This window comes from Drosophila willistoni, chromosome 3R (genome assembly GCF_018902025.1).
Source record: "Drosophila willistoni isolate 14030-0811.24 chromosome 3R, UCI_dwil_1.1, whole genome shotgun sequence".
Classification (NCBI taxonomy): domain Eukaryota; kingdom Metazoa; phylum Arthropoda; class Insecta; order Diptera; family Drosophilidae; genus Drosophila; species Drosophila willistoni.
In genome coordinates, this window is record NC_061086.1 from 30,341,029 (window position 1) to 30,364,205 (window position 23,177).

A 23,177-nucleotide genomic window follows, 5' to 3' on the forward strand; every position below is an offset into this window, starting at 1 on the left:
TCATTAAAGGGAATTCAAATACATTTGTCTACTTTCTATCGATAACAAACAGTTTATATATGTGAATATTTATTGAGAAATGGTCCGAAAACAACGTGAACATGAGTGGTCTTGGCCAATTGTCTTAATGTTCAACAAAATATCACGCATACGCACTCGTAAACGAGGGGCACTTTACTAAATACTTTAATTGGCTTAGACAATGCCTTAATTTTCTACTTGTACGTATAAGGTTGGAAAATAAGCGCAGCCACAAGAACGACAACAACAACAAGAACACCAAGAACGACAATAAACAATGCGCTATTGTTCTGGTAACACACACACTCACACACATACACATAAGCATGGTCAGAGGTCACACTTACATACTCTCTCACATACACACACACACACATGCACACGCGGAAAGCTCCATGCACACTTCATTATGAGGAAATATTTTTTAGCCTCATTTCAGTTAAAGACGCTTAAGCACGTTATAACTTTGCCCAGTCTTTTGCCTCTCATACTTATTGTTGTTGTTGTTTATATGAGTGTGAGTATCTCTGTGACTGCTAGTCTTTGCGTGTGTGTGTGTGTGTGTGTGTGCACATTCTAACTGACGCTGATTTACCTAACAAGCGCAACTCGAAGAACAAAAGGCAAAGGCAAACGCGATGATGAACTCTGTTATGTTAGTGGGGGGGAAATGACAAAGGAATTCTGTTTTTGTTTTCGTTTAAAGTGATTTAAAAAATTCAAAGGGCAATTGTCATACCATAAACACATAGATACACACACACACATGTAAGCAGCTCGTCTCCCTAAGACAGACCGAGTTAAAAAAGAAAGGAGAAACCCGTCTTTGGCTTGTCTTGGTTTTGCCTTGACAAGCCAAAAGCAAGGACTGGGGCTGCCTTTTTTTTTCGTTTCGTTTTGTTTTGTTTGCTTGCGTCACTTTTGTTGTTGTTGTGCTTTAAACATATGCAGCATGCACCATGCCACAGCCACGCAACCAAGCGAGAAAGACAAAGGACACTTGCAGTCCGTTGTCCGCGCTATCCTTTAAATTCGTTGCCCCCTTCACACATGCTCACTCGCACTCGTTCTCATAGCTGTTGTGATGGCGCTGATTCTTATGCTAAATAGAACAATGATAATGTCGCATGCTAAATTGCATGTAATTATGTATTTTTCCTCGTTTACCCTTATTCCTTTCGTTGGCTTTGTTTTTGCACTCCATTTGCAGCTTTACCTCGGAGCTCGTTACCGTTGCTGTCGTCACCAGCAGCGGCAGCAGCAGCACGCTAATAACAACAACAGCAATGGCATTTGGTATTGCATTATTGCTCTTTGTATTGTTTTTTTTTTTTTATTTTATTTTTTTCCTTTTGCCCCACGCGTTGATTATATCCCTTTAGTTCTTTAGCAATACTCATATGGTTGGAGAGCCAAAGGGAAATGGGAATGGAAAGAGGGGAGCGCAGGCATTATCCACTTTTCCACTTGCATGTTGTTCAATGCAAAATGTCCATGCGACGGTTATCCATGTCTATTATTAGCCTCTATTTTAAACCCATTTACGCTCATTTTGCTTTCATTCACCTCTCATATTACTTGACATTTCACAGACTTGACATTTGTGGCATTTACACACAAGTTAGTTTACTGTAAGCTAATTAACTTCATGGTGACATAATCTGTTTAAATTAAAATATATACATATATAGAACTCGTACATCTAAAGTTTAGTTAACAGTATGATAATCAGTTCATATGTTAGCCGCCTTACTTATGCTGTATAACAGTCTCAGTCTCAGTCTCAGCCTCAGTCTCCGTATGAGCCATAAAAATACTGGGAAATTTTCTATTATGCATTGCCAAAGAATTTTTTCGGTTTCACTTGAAAGGCAACAACTAAATTCATGGTTTGCCAGGAGGATTGTAGACTATTTATAAGTTTGAATTTATCTGAGATCTTGAATTAGTTTAAACTGTTGTTCAAAATAAATTTTTAGGATATATGATATACCATTTTTTAAATTTAAAAATTATCTTTGGAATATTTTTTGAATTTCTTGTACATTTTCGAATAATTTTGCGCTCAACTCGTCAAGGATTCTGCGCTGTGTTTCGAACAGAGAAGTCGAATAGAGCCGAGAGGATACGACGACGACGACGACGACGACGATGGCAATGGACGAGCGTGAATGTGCGTTCAAAGCGACAGCGACAGCAACGATAAACGTTGTGAATGGCGCCCGGAGCACAGCGTCAGCAACGAAGAAGAGAGAGAGAGCGACAGAGAGGCAGCACATATAGGGGACACAACAAGACAAAGGATACTGGTGAGAATGAGAGAGAGTAATTCGTGAATATTTTATGAACGAAAGCGCCATCGAGTTCGCTCTGGCTCTAGGGTCTGCTCGCAATACGCGGGGACTCGGGCAATTGGCAATTGGCAATGGCAACAGAAACGGCTGCAGTCACGTCGGCCCCGTCTCGTAGCGTCTCCTTCTGCCTGTGCTTCGTCTTCGTATTCGTACGTGTGTTTTCGTCGTGACGGAGAGAAATGTAGGGAAACGCATCCCATCGTCGTTGTCGTCGTCGTCGTCGACAACATCGCTCCGACTACTAGCAGCAACAGCAGCAGCAGCAGCAGAAGCAGCGGCAGCAGCGTTGTGGCTAGTGCTAGTTTTGGCCTGGCCAACATCACCGCCGTCGTCGTGGTTGTCGTCGCTGTCGCTGAAGAAGCAGCGCCTTTTCAAATTTGGCCAATGCGTGTGCTGCTGACGTTCAGTAAGAAAAGCGTCGCCCAGCGGTCTAGTACAAACGAGTACTCTGTACGCTTTGTGTTCCTTCTGTTATTTGGTTTAGGCCACCGACGTATAGACGTATCCTCAAGTTGACGGTGTGTGTGCGTTGATCTCGTCATTCGTCTCTCTCGCCCATCGACTGCTAACATTTTGTGCGTTTCTGTTTCACCAGTTGAAAGCAAAAGTAATGATTGTCAAATATTATTTTGAATTATTTACATGTTCCTATGATTGATCTACTCAAGCCCAAACGATCATCAAAAGCGATTGAATTTTTGTTCTTTTTTTTGATTTAAATATTCTTATCTGTCTTTATATGCGAATTAAATGCCAATTCGACTTTTGATAAAGTTTAAGCAAGAATTCCCATTGCTGCAGTCAGTCAGCCAGTGACTTTTAAAAGTCATCACAAGCAGCAACAGCAGCAGCCGGAAAAATAATTGTCGACTGTTTGCTGTTGTTTTAGCAGCCGATAGAAACTTTTTCCAAAGAGTTTTCAAATTTCTTTTTGTTCATTTGCATGACATTACTTATACGCCCCAGACTGAACAGACCTGCCTCTTTGGCTGTCTGGCGCGTATTTGACGGCAATATTTATAATTTCCGTTGCTGCTACTGCTACGTGTACAGACCGACAGACAGACAGACAGAACAACAGCAATACAAAACAGAGAATATAATTTGTGATTACCGGCAGGCAGTCAGGCAAAGTACATGAAACGATATCCACAAAGCAATGTAATGTAACGAGAGACACAGCAAGACGACAGCGAAGAAAGAAAGCAAAAATAATAATAATAAAAAAAAAAAAGAAATACAAAAAAAAAGCAAAAAAATTACAAGCAAAGTGCGCTCGTGTTCGTGTATTTCCGGTTGAAGGAACACATAAGCGAAACATAACAGAAAAGCAAGGAAGAATTATAAAAATATATAATTTTAGATATATTCGTAATAAGAACAGCACATGCGAAACGAAGGCCAAAACGAAACGCAGCCAACAGCATAGTAGAAATACATAAGCATCAGCATAGGGCAAAGGCCAGCCAACGACAAGAAAGAGCACGAAAAGTGAAAATACATAACTGGAAAGGAAACTTGCACACAGGCAGTGAGCATATTTCATAAGTTTCCAGGACACACACACACACACACACACACACAACACATACACACACACATTCATACAACTCAGCATCACAATCATACATATATATATATATATATATACAGGAAAAAGGAACATAGCCGGCAGCCAACGAGCCACCGAGCCAACGAACGTCAGGGCCAGCGCATATGTGAAACGGCGGCGACAAAGGCTAACGTACGACCTTTTGGCTTCGAGTTCAGTAACTGCAGTAACCACAGCAGACAGCAAATAGCAGCCATAAAAACAAGGATCAATTCGAACTAAAACTCCATATCGAACTCCAAATAGAACAGTTTGTTGCAGCAGCGCCAAAAGCCACCAAAATTCACTCGCAAATTATGCTGGCCATGTCCACCCTGATGATGCCAGCACCGACTATAGCCATGGGTGCTCCCCAGATCACCATGGGTCCGCATAAGCCTCCGGAAACCAAACTGTTGGCCATTCATCCAGCTGCAGCGGCGGCTGCTGCTGCTCAACAGCAGCAGCAACAACAACAGCAGCAGCAGCAACAGCAACACCAGCAATCGGTGGCAGCTGCTCATCTTCAGCACAATGGCCAGCAACAACAAATGCCCCAACAGCAACAGTCCGCAGTCCAGCAGCAGCAGCAACAACAACAACAGCAGCAACATCATCAGCAGCAACAACAACAGCAGCTTGTTGCCAGCAACTCAAAGCCAGGTAAGTGGTAAATATAACTTGAAATTGTTTTTGGCATTCAGCTGGTGGCAAGATTCCATAAATATTCAAATGTCGTTGACATTTACTTTCAGTGTCGAAAGAAAAAATCGAACAAAAAAACAAACAAACTGGAAAATATAATTCTAAATTCTGCTAGAAAATTTATTGTCTCAACTGAACTTGAAAAATTTCACATGCAATAATTTATATTTCTAAATGACATTTAAGTTGCAAAGAATCGAGTTTAGTGTTTGGAAATTGAAATATTTTATATACCTCACATACATTTAATTGTTGTTAATTCTTTCCAAAATATTCTGAAATTTTCTCAAATTAACCTTCATTATTTGAAATTTTTTCAAATCTTTTCAAATGCCTGCAATTTATAAGAAATCTGATTGATAAAGTTAAAAAAATATTTTCATGCATTAGTTAAGTTAAATGTTCCTAAAAATCAATTTGTTTTACAAATTTCGAGTTGGAAAAGAATTAAACTCTATGGAATTCAATTAAGTACTTAAGAAAAAAAAAGGTTTGAAGTGTTTTACATTTTAAAGTTATTCAAAAATTTAATGACAATGTCAACAAAAATAAACAATTAATAAAACAAACAAAACAATTTAAGAAAACTTTAAGAACTTTTGCTAAAAATACCTTCTTCGCATTTGGTTTTTATTAAGGATTCAAAATTGCCAGTTTATGTACTTACATAGTCTTCAATTATGTAATCTAAACTACATAATTATTTAATATTCAATCCCATTTGAACCTTAGTTCAAAGTTCGCCAGGTAATATGAATTCGGAAGGTAGATTGAGAATTCTGAGCACAAGAATAACAATTATAAGAAGATTACAATTTCAGTCCAATTCCCATTCTACATCCATTTCTGTGCACGTATTGATTTGCTTGGAACAATTGATACAAATTTGTATGCAATAGAATACGAGAATAAATACGGAGTAATCTAAACCCGTATAGTATATTCAATTAGAACATGCCTTCGCCAGATAGACAGACGGACAGACAGACAGACAGACAGTTCAGGCTGAGGTGAGCAATGGAATCGTGAAATTCCAATAAGTCATATTTTTATACAGACATATCATTTTTAGTTATACAATTTTGAGCTTGCATTTACTGCTCACTGAATTCAGTCCGAGTACGCACACGTAATCTCACAGAATGCCAGGACTTGCACATGCATTTGCAATTTTCAAATGAATTATTGTGGACAGGCTTAAACCTACATACATAGAAGTGGGACAGGGACGTGAGAGGGTGCACAGCCTAAAGAGTTTTCTTGCCCAAATGTCAAGTGGTGGGCATTACAAACATAAATATCAGTTACAATTTTCATATTTTTAAGCACAAATGAAAAATTTGATACATTCAACGAGACAAAGAACGAAAGGACGACAGAAAAAGAGACAGAGAGAGTGCACAAAATGCGGGGGAAAAATATATTTTCAGAGAATTCGGAAAGGAAATTGCATAGCCGAAGAGATTTACAACTTAAAAACAACTTAAGCCAAGAACTTTCAAACAAAAATCTGGCCGTAACAAGACGAAGGCGATGCGGGGGGGCGAGATGTGTGTTTTGGGAGGCGTTTCGTCAGAGAGGAAGGGTATGAGTCAGAAATTGCTAGGCCTATTCTTCCTGCCACTCGTCCTGACTACGGTTGCTAATGGCAAAAACTATACACAAATAGACACAGGCAGGCATGAAACCGGAAACAACGGTACAGGAAGCTGTATGAAAATGAAACGTTGCCAACGCCAGGGGAGATGGGGGAGGGAAATGAGACGCCTGCAGCCAACTGCGGCGAGTATCCTTAGACTGTAATGAAAAATGGAAAATATGTAGTGAAAATAGTGAAAAGCCTCTGTGTTTGCCTATTTGTGTGGTGTGTGTGTGTGTGTATGTGTGTGGTTGTATGTATGTGAATTGCCTCTTGCTCAAGAGCAACTTGAAAATGAATTTAATTATGGCAAAAAAGTGAAAATTTCCACACTTCAGTCTGAGAAGTTTGCCTTTACCCAGAAAATGGGCAGTGGAATGGGAAGAGGAAAGAGAGAGAGGAACAGGCGGGAGATACATAGAGCTCAGCGGTATAACTAAAGCGTTGATGAGCGTGTGAAACACAAAAACTAAAGGAGGGTGAAAGTAAACGAAAGAGTCTGCCAGGCAGCCAACCAGCCAGCCAACCAACCAACCAACCAGCCTGTCAAGTCTGTCTTTTTGTCAGTCAGTCTGTCTGTCCGCCTGCCTGAGCATTGTGTAAGTTGGCTTAATGCGAGACGGCTTAGGTCGAGGCAAGGCACAGAAAGGCAGCCGCATGATTAAGGCTAGTTTTGTTGTTGTTGCTGCTACTCTTGCTGTTGTTGTGGTCGGATCAGAGAAATGGAAATGGCTTTACTGATATGACCCAGACTCGACGACAATTGACTTTGAAATGAGCCACACTTAGCTGCTAATTAGCAGAGATAGAAAAAACGTCGACAACCCGAGAAGACAAACATTGATTAGCTGGCCAAATGATTGCAAATTGAAAATTAAGTACATAGCAAATTTCCAATTCAAATATGCCAACGCCAAGAAAGGACACAAAGGACACAGCAGCCAGCAAATAGACACATGCATATAAATATCTGTGTCTACTACATATATATATATATATATATATGTATATAGAGTAACCACATGTGTTTACGAATAGATGTAATAAATACATGCATACATGTGTACACATACATAGCTACATATAATGGCACACAGTTCTACAGTCAGCAGCACACGGTGCATGAACTTTGAAGCAGCACTTGCCGCACATCTACACAACCGACTAGTTTGGATAAGAAGGGTGAAAGTGGTGAAGGTGGTGGCGGTGGTGAAGATAGAAGAGCACAGTTACACCTACACTGTGCAGCAAAAACAAACTGTGAAGTGTCGCAGCAACAGCAGCACTATCAGCAGACTCAGCCAACAAGTGCCAACACAGAAGATGATGGTGGTGGGGCATCAAGACGCACAGCGATGAGACTCAACCAACATTCACAACAAAAAAAAACCAGCAACAACTACATAACTGACAACCACTGTACAGTGAGAGTTGCCTAAAACATTTTTCATGATGATAAAACAGAAAAGGAATCTTAAACGGCATACTAAAGCTAATTTTGCTAAGGCTCAGACGGAGATTTATAAAGTATTTAATAAATTTTATTTATCAGAAATGAAAGCATTTTCCTGAGATTAAAGAAAAGAAACCAATCTTTGTCTAGGGAAAAGGTTATTTGGACAGTTTGTAATAAATACAAAATGAAAGTCGTCTGATCAATGTTTTGAACTTAAGTCTATTCAGATCAAGATGTCAGTAACCAAAAGAAAGATAGAAAACATTGATGTATTTCATTTTCTAGCAATCTTGGGTTTTAATGGGCCTCCAAATACTTACATTTATGTGAATCTCACTGTACCAAACATTTCGCGACTTTGCCTTCGCGAGCTAAAGCACTTGGTCTATGTGTCTGTTTTTTCTTCAGCATCCAGAATGGAACAGGAGCAAACCAACAACAGAATAAACTGCAAGTAGCGAACAAGCACTTCACTTTCGCCCAGGCGACGGCGACAGCAAAACTTTTAAATTGGTTGGCAACACTTGCAACACATATACACTAACATTCACACTAGCACTGACACTGACAACACACAGCTACACCTACACCTATACCAATGTTTGTTTTGGAAATGAATTTGGCAATTTTTGTACTGCACTCGGTAAAGGACCAACACAGAGAGAGATGCAGAGGAGATAAGTAAGGGCAGGGAGTAAGTAAAAGAAGAGAGTGGCAAAATGAAGCGAGAGACAGCAGGCAACACCTCAAAGTAATTTGCCAGCAAATCATTGAAAAGAAAACGAAGATGAAGCAGAAGCAGAAGCAGAAGCAGCAGCAGCAAAATCAGCCAAAAAGTATGCAGTACCGAATGCGATACTTACAATCATGTGGGTGGTGTACATGTGTTTGTTGGTGTGTTGGTGTGTGTGTAAAAACCACTAAAGTGAAATGCATTTATCGACCGCAAAAGCGTTCGAAATGAAATCTGTTTAAAGGATTTTAATACCCCAGTAAGAACGTGCTGCCTGTGCATGTGTCTATGTCGAGATGTATACATATACATACATATATGTATGTATGTATGTATGAGTGTTTTGTGTAAGAGTTTGTGTGCTTGTGAAAGTGTGTGGGAGTAGGTATCCAACAAAATGGTGGAATGAATGCGGGCGAACACAAAAAGTCAATGAATTCGTTTGGGGAATTGAAAAATTAATTCAGTTGCCGTCGCTGGCATCGATAAGGAGAACGAGTCGGGGTAAGAAAAACTTTACACGCTGCTCTCATTTTATGTGTGTCTTTATCTTTTCCCCCCCCCCCTCTCCAGTCCCATCCCTTTCTCTCCCTCTCTCCTTTGCTCCTTTGCTATGTGTGTTTGTGTGAATTTACTCACACATCTACATGCTTTTTACTTACTAATGATTTCTCATTTCGCTTACGGTATTTTCTGTGTTATTTGTGCTTTTTGTCTTACTTTGCGTTTTACAGTTGCACACCCAAAAACCAATCCCTACTCCAGCAGTCCCAGTCCTTGTCCCTCAATCTCCTCTGGGACTGAGGCCAAATTACTCAATGCCGTTGTTGTGGATTTTCCTCATTTTCATTTTCCCCCTGCCCTACTGCTCGTCACCCCGCAGTTTTGTACAACATTTGGTAGATGTTGAAAACGAGAAGAGAAGGAAATTAAGCAAAAAGCGCAAAGATTTATTTCGCTTTGATCAAAATTAAATGAATTGATTTTAATACGCCCCGTGGGCAAGATATTTTCAACGTTTTCCAAATGAAAACGCATAAAAAAGGTGTTGGTTGGCCTTGTGGGCGTGGTCATGTCTGGGTCCAAGTTGTTGAAGATTTTATTTTATGCCGCTGGCCATTACAATTGAGTAGCTTTAGCTATTGGTCCTCCCTCTGTCCGTATATATTTGAAACATGTTGTGTGTGGTCGGAGGACTTTCTTAAAGTATTTTCCACCCACGCACATAAATTTGCATTGAGTTACGCTCACTCCCATATAACCGACATAGTTAAGAAACGATAAAATGTTTAATATAAACATTAAAGAAAATTCATTTCGTTTGCTTCGTTTATTTGGTAGGTGGTCAAAGAGAAGCAATTAGCTTAAAAAGTGGAATGATTGGTATAAATGCATAAACTGCAACTAAACACACGATTTAAGCACCAAGTTTATTTGTTTTCCATCATTTAAATTAGTTTAACACATTAAACCACAGAGGGGAAAATGATTTGCAAGGATTTAGTTTAGAAAATGAGATCCATTTCACAAAAGAAACACTTTGAAATGTAGTTATAAATCCAGACTAAGCTTATTTAATTCTTGTTGAAATATCAATAAACAGTGTTAAGTATTCATTAAAAAACTAATCTCAAGCCAAAGAGTTCATTAGAAAACAATTATTATTTATCATTTATTTATTTGATGATGATTAAAATACATTTTTTGCAATCAGAATTGATTCTGATTTCAAGTTTTCTCACAGCTTCTAAGCTTCTAATTCAGAAGGGTTTTTCTTCATAGCTTCTTGTCTTTATCTAAATTAAGATTAGGTAAATTGTTTAAATTATATTTGCTGATAAACTTTTCGTTGATATAATCTACTTTGATCAGTTTTAAGTACAGAACTTGTATCTATAAGTTCACTTGAAACCAAATTACATTTCAGGTTTGTATGCCCGAAATTTTTTGTCTAAAATCTGTCCTTTTCAAATTGCTAAAATTCCCTGTTCACTGTCCTGACAGATATTTTCCAGTTTGTTTTTTTCCGAGTTTGCACTTCGTTTTTTGGTCGATGGCAAATGAAAAGTTTACATTTCATTGCTCAATTTGCTTGACATTTGGCAGTAGCAGTCGCATAGAAAATGAGTGTATTCTCGTTGCCAGCTTTTTTTTTTTGGTTTCATTTTTTGCTGCTTTGAACTGAAACTGTTTTTCCCCATTGACGTTGGAGACCATTTCCGAATTGTAGACAATTGACAGTGGCGTCGTTATTGTCATCGAATTTGTCGCCTTTTGTCTATCGCATTTCTGTGTATGTAATAAAAGTGTCTGCCTGTATCGCTTGTTGCATGATACCATAAAAGATGGCCACTCCCCATTACCCACCACCCCCATGCATCCAGCTCGTACATTAGCACCTACATAGATCTATAGGGTGGGGTGGGCATAGTTTTACTTTGGTGCAATTTAAATTTCATGCATTTTTCATTAATACCAAATGGAAGGCGACCATTTTGGGATGGTGGCTCTAAAAACTGGAACTGGAAACTACCTCATCTTAAATGCCCATCTATTTTACTGGAGCCAACAATGAGAGTCGAGCAAGAGGCCCATTTACATTTTTGTATTTTTTGCATTGCCTGGACAGCCAGCCTCCATATACTCGAATAGACTTCGATCTAGACTGGCAGTTGGTCCTCCACCACATCTAGCTATGTGTTCCTTTCAGAGTTCGTATCGATTTTGAGTGTCGCCTGCCATTCAAATGGTTTTTATTTCGCATTTATGTGCCCGCCCCAGACTTGGCACGTTCCAACTGCCGTTCCTTGGCTACGGCATCAGCAGGAGCAGCTAACGAAGGGTTAGGGCCATGTCTTTAACCCTATGCTGATGCATTGTTTTTGCGTTTGCTCTTTTATATTCGGCTTGGCTTTCGGTTTGTTCCTTTTGTGTGTGTGTGTGTATTGTATGTTTTTTTTTTTTTTTGGGTTTTTCTGTTTTTTACGCCTTTTCCGACTTTTGCATAAAGTCATTTGGGGCGTTGATGGAATTTTTGAACAGAAGGCAAAGGGTCAGAAGGTCATTTCCTCACTTTACCGCCGATTGCATTGCATGTGATAAAAAAAACCGAATGAAAAGTGTTTAGTCTCGAGCTAAATTTTATGAGCTGTGCGTGCGAACTTCTGTTTGTCTTAGATCCTAACCAAGTATTATTGTTTGGCTGGTATTTTTATGACAAAAGACCTACTACTAAACACAAACACACACACACACACACACGCACATGCAAATATTAATTTATAAAATTTCAAATGGTTACCCCCTATAGACAGGAGAGTTTACCAATTGTTAAGCCAAAAATAAAACCAATTCAAGCTAAATAAAACAAACTGTTGGTAAATAAAACATGTACTATAGACTGTCCATAGCCGTGGCCATAAAAAGTGCTAAGTAAACACATGTGGCCCCATGACTCTCCACCTCCCATGGTCCCACTCTTCTCCCTCTCTTACCATCCGCAAAGTAAATGCCTGCACATAGTGTAAACACATAAATTTATGCATTTTCAATGGAGAACTGTTAGCATAAATTTACGGCCCAAAAAAAGAAAGAAAAAAAATACGAAAACGAACCCAGGATTGAAGAGGAGCTGGCTCCGGATGCGGCTGAGAGTGAGGGCTTGGGTCTCCGTTTTGGAACGGGCAAAAACACAGCGAACGGTCGGTCGGTCGGTCGGTCATCTACCAGAACACTGTAGAAAAGTGCTTAACAAAACAGAGCAAAACAAAACAAAAATAGCGTTAAAGCAACGCAAAGCAAACAGTCGACAGTTGAGTTGAACAAAAAATGCAAACAAATACAAAAAAAAAACAGCAAAAAAGGCAACTTACAAACAAACAAACAAAAAAAAAAAAACAACAAAAAGAATGAAGCCAAGGGTCGAGTTGCCTAGGGTATGCAGTCATCGTAAGAGTGGCAGGGGAGGGGCAGGTGGGGCATTGGGATACTAACTGCAAAAAACTTGAAGTAAAATGCTAGCAAAATTTTTGTTCCTGCTTTTAAAGTCTTAACACATTTTCAATGATTGAATCAATAAACGGCGACATATGCGAGTGTATGAGTGTGGGTGTGTGTGTGTGTGTGTGTATTGGTATTGGTGTATGCGGTCGCTAACTGCTGCCAATTGCTGTACACAAAATGGCCGACGAATAAACGAAAAGAGCCACGGCAGCGTTTTCTCTTCACTGGGGAATGCGTGTATTTGTTATTTTTGCATGCCTGCATTCGAAAAACTCGTTTTCGGGGAACAGCAGCTGACACTCTGTAGCGCCCGTTTGTAGGCAACACAATTTTTTTTTTTTGGAATCGTGAATAGTCAACGATGAAACCATTTTTTATACCCTGTAACTATTCGACTATTTAGTCTTGCTCACATTCGTAGGCCTGACTATTGGAATTATTTAGGAGCAATGACTAGGTAGTTCATAAGGAATACGAGTTACTCTAATTAGGGCTTTAATTAGATTAGATTTAAAATAAGTTAAGCATTCGAGACTTGTGGTCATGATTGCTTATGTTTTAGCATCGAAGATTAAGTTTGTAGAGTAGCCAGAAAGTCGTCATTTCGACTTAGAGTGAGTAGTTCCTTTTGGCATGTTTGGTATGTGCATTTGGTCGCATATTTGCACTGACCGAACGGAATGCCGGCAAATGGCAAATGTTAAAAACTGCGCTTTTTAAGCCAAGTCAGACAGTGCAAGCTGACGCAGTTCGATAGTGGGCAAATGATTGGTCGTCCACTTAAAGCAGATAGACAGAGCACGAGCAAGAATTGATGTATGAAAGGAGCAATGACATTACTTATTGAAGCTATTTGTCATATGTTTTATTTTAGCTTTTCATATATTGTTTGCATGTGAAACGAAAATGTTCGTAACAATTTCTCAACTGTATACTATTGTTCTTGTTTTGTTAGATGTCAAAGAGTTTAAGCCAAAAGCATAGAAAACAAATTTTCAACTTTTCCACCCACGAAACGAAACGAGTGCTGATCTGTGGTAAATCTCTTTTCCTCTTGCTATTCTCTTGGACTCTACATTTCACTTACCTCTCACTGCTCTTTTTTTTTTTACTGCCATAAAACAAACTTTTCCAAATTGCATAGCACTTTTGCAGCGAATGATAGAGCGAGATGAAAAGATGAATGAAGAGTGGGTGAAAGGAATGAGAGGATATGTCAATAAGCACGCATAGAGAGCTAGTATCCAAGGCAACTTATAAATTTCTATATGCGCTCAAAAGGCCAAACGGCATGTGGGCCGGGCCGTGGCATCCGAGAGTCCGGCAAGGAAAACTAAAGTGGAATGAGTGAGTGCACAAACATTCGACAATCCGGGGGATTCGAAGGCGATGGCAAAGTCAGAGAACGAAGCGGAGATGCATCCCGGATATGCCATTGAAAATAGTTTAAAGTTGTACCAAAAAGGATATTGAACTAAGCCAGTTGCGCGCATCAGCTTAGCTACTTGTACATATATACAAAACATATATATGTACATACATATATATTTTTGAGTGTGTATGTGTGTGTGTGTGTGTGCTGCGCAGGGGGTTGTCCTCACTTGATTTTCTATTTGCCTTAGAGTCGCTGCTTGCTTGCCTTCTTATGGAAATCCGCATGATGATTGCATATCCTTCGCTGCATGAAAACGGAGACGCTGCTATATCCCTAATGCCGCCAAAGTTTGCGTTCATTTGGCTGCATTCGTTGGATGCCTCGAATTTTGCCATTTTTATCCACATATATATGTACATATGTATATATGGACCATTTCTATTTTTTTTCCACTCTCTTTCCCTGCTTTCAGCTGAGAAAACTTTTACTTGGGTTTTTCCTATTTTCCTTGTCGGCTGCGGTGGCAGCAACGGCGTCCTGCCAAAGTGTTTCTCTTGCATTTGAAGAGCTTTTTCTTAATGTCACTTATGCATAAGTTCCTATGAGTTTGGCCACACACACACACATACACATACATACGTATAGCACCACCCATAACCCATATCCACACGCCCAGATTCAGATCCAGATCCAGGCTGGGGAGGAACTTTACTTGCCTCCTTGTGTTTGCATGCGGATAAGTGCAACGAGGACTCAGGCGAGAACGACACGACACATGCGTCCCCAGCATGTACGTGTGTGTGTGTGTGTGCATGTATGTGTGTTTGTATTTGAGACTAACTTGACGGCACATCCTCTGTAGGGATTTACAAGTGCTTAGTTCCATGTCGCAAAAAAACGCTTTAATATTATTATATTTTCTTTTCTATGCACTTGGCTGTGTTGCCTGCTTTTCTTGCGCTTTTCTCTGAGCCCGCTGTAGCAAGGGTGCAGCAAAATAGAATTAAAGTAAATGAAATTAAATATATGTGGACCACAGGACAAAACAGGACATAACCGAACAGAATAGAAGTTGAACTAGCTGACAGTCGGGCGGACAGGCAAAAGGCAATTCGGATTGACTACAATGCCATTTTAAGGGCTTCTAGGCCCCCTTCACATAAATAAACCCAACACACAGAAATAAGATGACAAAAAGAAACAACAACAAAAAAAAAGAATGGCAGAACGCCCACCCACGCCTTCTTGATGTATTACATGTGTTGGCATTATTTACTTAACTCTCTGCTCTATTTTGTCGCTCCGAAAAGTCAAATTCCACTTTTCGTGCCCCAGTGTCGCAGCTATTAGTGCAGCAGCAGCAGCAGCAGCAGCAGTAGCGACCCCATCTGAACACCAAAATAACAACAATGCCAGAGACAGACCATGAAAAAGAAGACATTAAGACACAGCATGCGTTACTTACACACACTCAGACACACACACAAACACATAGGGGAAAAAACACATCCAAATGGTCCAGGACGAGGCCATGCTAGACATTGGTGGGCGTAAAGAGAAAGAAATATAATGCCAACATAACATTTAATCCAAGAAATTCCATAGTCAGTAGTCAGTGAGAAGGACAACGACGGCAACAACAACTAAAGACTCTGCTCACAGTGTGCACTGTGAGGCAAAAAAACAATCGAAAAATTGGAATTAATAAAATATTTAACAAATAATCCATGAATTTAAATGTAGGTTCTAATTAATCAGTAGTCTATTAACTAACGAGTCTTACAATTTATTTATTAATTAAACCACTTTAACTTAAATGAGAAAACTATAATACAAAGGAACTCCTTAAATAATCAGTTTCACATACATGACAAAGATAAAGATAATTGGAATTCGCATTGGACTCGACTGAGTGATGATGATGATGCGCTGCACCAGTTGCTAACAATTAGTGGGTGAAACTTTTCCTTTCACATGCCATCTGTTGAGTTGCCTTTTGTTTGCCCCACTTCCTCCTCTGCCGACCGAAGGGCAGACATTTTCAAGCACAATTGCTCTCTGATTACTAAAGCCAGGGTGATCATTGCATAATCTCAGTAGCTATCCACAACTCGTACTCGTAATGTTTATTTCCACTGTGCTTATCTGGACATAGTCGACAGCACCAGCAGCAGCAGCAGCAGCTAGAAGCAGATCCTGACTATGGCGCACTTAAATGCCATACGAGAAAATACATAGAAAGCGCACGAAACGGCGCATCACATACTTTTAGGAGCTGTGGCAGAGACACCATAAAAGCTGGAACTACGAATGTGAGCCAACGGAAGGAAGAAATAATCATAAAAATTATTTCAATGCAGACATGTGTGAGTGTGTGTGTGTGTACCACAACTTGGGTGATCAGAATGCTGCAAATTTCTGTGGTGTCTGGGCTGGCAGTCTCTCTCTCTCTCTCTCTTCCTGTCACAAGATTTTTCTCTTTGTAAATGAGCTGACTCTAACCTTTTGAAGTTGATTTCATCATATTTTTCTTCATTTTGTGGAACATTGTGATTTTGTTTTCTTTTAGGGGCAAAGAATGTTCATTTACTGATTATTTTATTTTCCATTTTGTTGCCTCTAATTTGGTTCAGCACGAGGCCATGAGTTGCAAAAGCCGCATTCATGTTGGCTAACCTTGTTTGAGGATGGGCGGGTAGGGCGCTTCAATATGATTTATTTGGGCACGTGGATGCACCCGGGGCGACACCGGTCCTGGCCGACGCCATCATTAACATTTAATTATGCCATTTCCATTTCCGTAATGAAATGAACTTGTTAGCCAGGTCAGAACACACACACACACAACCAGTATGAGAGAAAGAGAGAGAGAGCGAGAGGCAGGAAGCAAAAAAAGAGAACGAGCCCTTTGTTCTTTTATTCATTGGCAAGGCAAATTGTCATTGATTGTGTTGCTTAATCTGAAGGCAAATCGAGGCGATTCGTGTCGACTTGCTTCGAGCATTAAATCGAATTAACTTAAAGGTATTCCGCTTCTCCTCGTGGATGCGTTGCTTTCTACCACATTGTGCTCTATCTCTCTCTCTCTCTCTCTCTCGCTTGTCCTTGAGAAGTGGTCATTTGACATTTGTCGACAAAACGTTTACATTAAATGTTTTGCCATGTCCATTGCCGCCTGTTTTGGCTTACTTCACATTCGCCTTCGTTCACTGGCACTTCTCACTTACCACTCTCTGCTCTCCTTTCTTCCCATTTGTATTTGTATTTGTATTTGTGTGAGCTTGTATTATTTTGCTTAGTTTTCTTTGGCCATTTCCACAATGTCTTTGTCGACATTCTTGAAATTTTGCACATTGTACACGATGGCAGCAGGGAAGAAGAAAGTGACATTGCCGGGCAAACATTTAGCGTTCAAGTTGAGACATTTGCGTTGACAATTTGTTTTTGTTTTCCACACACACACATACAGAACTTATGTACGTGTGGAGAGCTGCTTATTTATATATCAACTTTGATTTCTGTCAACTGTCCTAAATCCATTATTAATCAGCATTTTCAACCGAATTTAAAATAAGCAACTTTTCCCTTGCTTGGTCATCAGAAATCAGTCAATTTGCAATGCCTTTGCTTTGGTTTTTGGGTTCGGCTTCGTTCTCGCTTTCTCTTAGAAAACTACACGCTCCATTAAACGGCAAACAAATGCCAAAGTCAACCAATGTTTGTACGCAAATTTTTCTAATTTATTGCATCAAATTTTTGGGGGCTTTATTCGTTCTTTCGTTCATTCATTCGTTCGTTTATATGTGTATACGTATGTATATATTTGCCGGCAAGCCACAAAAGCCAATGAAATTATTTCAATTTGTCATGACAATTTCTTTGAAATGCCACAGCTAAAAAATGTTAACCGCCTTCCCCTTCCACAACCCCCTAATGGCAGAAAAGTCTGCCATCAAAGCGCTGAATTCAATTTGGCTTAAGCAGTAACAGCAGCAGCACCATTCGCAGAGGCAGCGGCAGCCGCATCCATTGGTAATTTCCCGGATTCGGATAGGTCTTTGTCGCCGTTTTATTTGCTTTGCTGTAATTTGCAATTTTCACCTTGCCGCAAAATAGACGAGGGAATATTGTAGGAAGGAAATCGTTGAGTGCGAGGCCATTATTAAAGACCTAAAAGCTGAATGCTGGATGGATGGCAAAACAGGGAACAGAACCCCGAGAGTTGACAAATCAGCGATGCCTTCCAAATCACATTAAATCCAGCTAGCGAGGCCGTAATGCTTGGCTGATGCCAGAGAGAGAGATGGAGCTGAGGCTGATGATAATGGATGGAGCCGACGAGGCGTTTGCCTTTGGTCTTGTCTGGCAAGATATTGGCAAGAGTTGACTCTGAATCTAAATCTTTGCACAAATAAATAAATTATGTACGAGTGGCTCCCTTTAAATGCGATCACAAATTACCTTACAAGATTCCGATCTCAACCGCAATGGGCCACACGACTGCAAATGACCTAAATTAATATTGCACAAGCTGATGATTGGCGCCAACAATTGGGGATAGCCTCAAAATTGAATTACGAAGCAAACCAATCCAATGAGGGCAAGAATGAAATATTTTGATGGACAGTTGAAAGTAAACACTTGAGTCTGAGTTTTAGCAAATTAAAAGCAAGCTGTCCATCCAGACACAAGTGTATAAGTGTAAAAGAATCAAGTCCAAAACCAAAACCATTCTGAGAAAAAAAAAACGGAGGGCAAAACAATAAATCTTCAGCTGACTGGCATCGATGATGCGTCTTTAAGCTGCTTAGCCGCGTTTGTGTCCGTCTTTGGCAGCCTTCGTTTGGCTTGTATTGCAATTTCCGCTGCGCCTTTTAGAGAACGCGACGTATATTAGCTGCCCTTAGTTCGCCTTGTCTTGCCTTCATCCTGGGATGGATAGATGGATGGATGGATGGATGGATGGTTGATGAAAGTGCCACAGCGGATGCTGAGAAGCAAGGGATGAGGTCTACTTAATCCAGCTTCAAGTGGACTGCAGCTTTGTTCGCGGATATAACAATATGATTGGATTATTATTATATTATTTATTGAAACGACCGAGAAGTTCAAGTGTTTCCTCTCACAAGGATAAGAAAAATGGTGCCACTTCTCGCTTAACACTGCTGACCCATGCTGGCATGGCCAAATGTCAGCCAGACATGCAATCCAACGAGTTTAGTTGGATGGAATCCACCGCAAAGCGTCGTAATTGACGCCGTTATCTCGTTCTCGAACTCGTTTTCGCTCTTGTTCTGGTTTCTAGTCTGCCGCTTGGCCAATTAAAGTTAGTTTGCAAAGTAATTAAGGCGATTATGTGGCGCTCAAGTATCAATAAGCGCCAATTATCCAAGTACCTTGCATCGATTGTTTTCCCTTTTCTCTTTTTTTTTTGTAAGCCTTTTTGGTTTTCGCTTGAAATAATTTAGTTAGATCATGGTTTTTTTTCTTGTTCTTTTTGTTTTAAGAACCCTAGAGATATTAAGTGATTGGTTTTTAGAACCTTTTAAATGCCAGATGTAATCAGTGAAATGGTTTGAAAAAAAATAAATGAATAAGGACGAAAAGAAAGTAAGAACATGGATTGCATTCACTTTGTCTTGCTTATGAAGTCGAAGCCTTAAGTTTTGCGTTGTATTTAAATTTTATTACCAAGTCTAAATGGAAGCCCAAAAAAGGACTCTGGCAAACAGTGAGGCAAGGACAACAGTAAGAGCTAGGAGCATATTGGTTGAAGCATTGCGTCAATCAAGCAACTTTTGCCTCTTGCTAATGAACTTCTATGCGCATCTACTAATTTGAAAGTCACTCAGCTTAATCCATAAAACAACCACGCCCTTCAGCCCCCTTCCACACACACACACACACACACACACACACACACACACACACACACACACACACCAAAAGAACTGGCAAAACTCTGTTACACACTCACATACATACATATGTATGTACTGCGAACTAATTCCGAGTCGAAGTCAAAGTCTGTCTCTCTTTCAGTGTCAGAAAGTCAAATTTTAATCTGTGATGTTGCAAAACTTGATGAAGAAAGTTCAGTTTTGTAGAAATATTTTGTGAGCCACATGCTAGAGATGGATGCAGAGCTCCAGTCGAGACGTCATTCGTCCCTCTGGATACATGCACTTTGCAGGCCATAGCTCATTCAGAGTCCCAAGTCCTGATACCGCACCCCCCGTCCCACCTCTTTTGCTGAGCATTTCTTTGCGTCATTGGTAAAAGTTACGCGCATTTTGGATTTTTTCTTTCTTCCCATCTTCCCTCATCTCGGTGCCTCACTTGCTCGAAATATAAATCTTCTACTTTAGTGCAAGAGTTTGAGGATGAAGGGTGTGGAGTCTGAGAAAGAGTGGGTTATGGGTGCTAAAAAGCATTTGTTATCGCCGCAGCAACATAAATTCACTTTTGTAATTATTTCTGGTATTAGTAGCTGAGGTAACAAGAAGAGAAAAGTCAGCCAGCTCCATCATGACCCCAAAAAGCTGCATCGACTACAAACGAACGTGGACGTGGACGTTGGCTACATTATTTGTTAAAGAGAAAGGAGAAGAGCAATGTGGCGACTGAGCAGCCAACTGTGTTTAAAACCTACATACACACAGTGACTCAACCACCCACACACACACATATAGTGAGGCAGCAACAACAACTTTAAAATTGAATCAATCATTCTCACTTTGATGCACATCAGCAACAGAAGCTGCCGTCGCCTCGACTGCAGTTTTAGCCAAAGAAAATTGCTCACAGTATGGTCAGAGGAGTAAATCGGGTTGGGGTGAAGAATGAGGGTGACAGGGGTAGACGGCTGCTGCTGCTGCTGCTGCAGCTGCGTGGCAGCATAAGCTGTAACTATAAACAAGCAGCTTATGTGTGTTTCAGTCGTTCGTTTTCTGCTTTTTGCACTGGGTGTTAATTTTTGTTGGTTCATGAAGTCGTTCGCTGCTGCTGCTCCTGCTCCTGCTGCTGCTGCTACCCCGCTCAAACACTTCTCAACTGGCTCGGCTGTGCACAGTTCTAACGAGCAAAAACTAATAAATCCCCACGAAAATGGCTGCGGAAACGGAAGCCTTGTGTTGTACTCTGTTCACAAAACCATTCCGTGCCTCAGTCCCAGCTCTCAAGACCCATTCCCCGAAAAACCAAAACCCAATCTGCAGCTCCCTTCTTTCTTCGTTTGTCTGGCCGTCTCTTTGTCTGTCGGTCTGTCCATGTCTGTGATGTGTTTTCTTGCTTAATTCTTATTATTATCCTTGCCATTATTGTTGTTCCTAGCGTCTTTTACAGATTTCTTTGCAATGCTTCTTTTCGGTGCTTCTTTTCACTCATTCATTCTTTCATCCGTTCATCCGTTCATTCTTTAACACTAGCTCTCTATGGCTCTCATTCTATCACATTGTCGCTTTGTTGCTTGTTCACGTTCGTGTTGCTTATCGTTTGCTTGTATTATTATTGCCACAGCCATTGTTCATTGTTGTTATTTTTGTTGTTGTCGTTGTTGTTGTTGCCATGCAATAGTTCATTTTAATCTAGAAACAGGATAATACCAAAAGGATTTCGTAATTTTGCCTCAACCGAAACGTTGCCTGCCTGTCCATCCTTCTCCCGCCTTCTTTGCCTTGTCTTGCCTTATTCTTTTACTTATTCGTTTTCTTTTTAAGTTTGTGTGTGTGTGTCTGTGTATGTATGTGTTGCACGGCCGCATGTCTTTGTCCCCCATTATCAGTCAGTCCTATATCTTTCTCTATATAGTCCTGTTGTCGCTTGTGTTGCCGTTGATTGTCTAAAGTTTACACTGAACTCAAGTCGTTATAAAATTTAGATAAAACTTTTGCTGTAGCTTACAAACATTTTTATTATTTTATGAAAAATGAGTTAAAGGGCAATTAATTCGCCCCAACAAGGTCGTATAATTTAAAAGGAAAATAAATTTAACTTTATTCTCACTTTGAGTCTAATAAAAGAAACGTATTAACTAAATCGTGTGTTGTCAATGACTAAGAACAATAATAATATCAATCGTAATCAATATGTAAACGAAGAAATTCAGAAAAACTTTGCCTACTTTTTGGGGTTTTAAGATTTTAATGGATAAGTTTTTCTTAAGTTATTTAACTATTCAAATTGGTGTATATTTAAAAGAAAGAAAATCTTATTGGTAGCGAGTTATTTCCAAATTATTATTCTTTCAAATGATATAGGTCTACTTTGAAGTTTCCTGATATATATCCAATAGTTACATAAGTACACAAATATTGTTTTTCTTAGTAGATTGCTATTAACAACGGCCTAGAAATGTACCCAAAGTATACAACATTTTAAATAGCTCAAAATGCTATTGCATTTCCTTTGGATGAATTTTAATTTACAGTATTTCAAACCGGTACGACACAGTTGGATTATAAATTCTTTTAAATTGTTGACATTTGCGTGGGTTAATAGTTAATTGAGGGACACAAATGCACTGCAATTTTCAACGTTAATTGTACTACTTGGATTTCAACGGCCCTTGAGAGCGGTTTATTTAAAAAATTTGTATGTTTAGTTTTCATTTGGATTAAATAAAATATTTTTCCAGCTAGTCGAGCGGCGGTTTTGAAACTTTTCAAACAGTTTGTCACATAAATTAATTGCGAGAAGTGAAAAACTATTGCTACTAAAAGTGATAGCAGTAACTTTTCAGTCACGTCTGCCACTTGGAACATGGCAACTGCAATGAGTTTAAACACCATGCCCCCACCCCCGCCCCTTACCCTGTCCAACTAACTGCGAACCAAATGTTCCCCTCAATCAGAGCTTTTTCTATATCCCTGTGTCAGATGGAGCTGCTTCGTGCTTCAAGCTGGAGATTAGAAAGATATTGTTGCACTGAAAGGAAATGCTGTACTTGGTGAGTCGCTTGGAGTAACAACTATGGTTAAAGCGATAATGTGGGAGACAAATATTTGTGCGTCAAAGGAACGAGTTAAGTCCATTTACAAATTAAACCAAGTTGATAGAACTACGACATCTAAGGTCAGATAAAGGAAGACGTGCTCACCAGATAAATAGAAATGTATTGCCATCAATCAACTTCATTTCTTGGATTAATTAAAGGAATTGCGCATGCAAAAGCCCTCACGTAAATCTAAAACATTCAGCTTTTGCTCTCAATTACACATCAACGCGTTAAGGCCTTTGATTGGGGCAATCCATCGTCCCCCTTCTATAAACATACTTCATTTCGGACCAACTGTAAGACAAA

General features: G+C 39.8%; 1 protein-coding gene across 3 annotated transcripts in view; it reads left to right on the plus strand.

The window, feature by feature from the left end:
* The first annotated feature begins 2,804 nt into the window (after positions 1 to 2,804).
* LOC6649448 (nucleolysin TIA-1) overlaps positions 2,805 to 23,177 on the plus strand; it is a 98,807-nt gene continuing 78,434 nt past the window's right edge. Inside the window, exons 1-3 of one of the 3 annotated variants that reach the window (XM_002072022.4) lie at positions 2,805 to 2,893; positions 3,739 to 3,906; positions 4,029 to 4,629. In XM_002072022.4, coding sequence (XP_002072058.2) covers positions 4,284 to 4,629 — 346 coding nt within the window. In that variant the 5' untranslated portion in view covers positions 2,805 to 2,893; positions 3,739 to 3,906; positions 4,029 to 4,283. Of the gene's footprint in view, positions 2,983 to 3,738; positions 3,907 to 4,028; positions 4,630 to 23,177 lie in introns of all 3 variants that reach the window. The other 2 variants (XM_047009217.1, XM_047009218.1) reach the window with 2 other exon arrangements.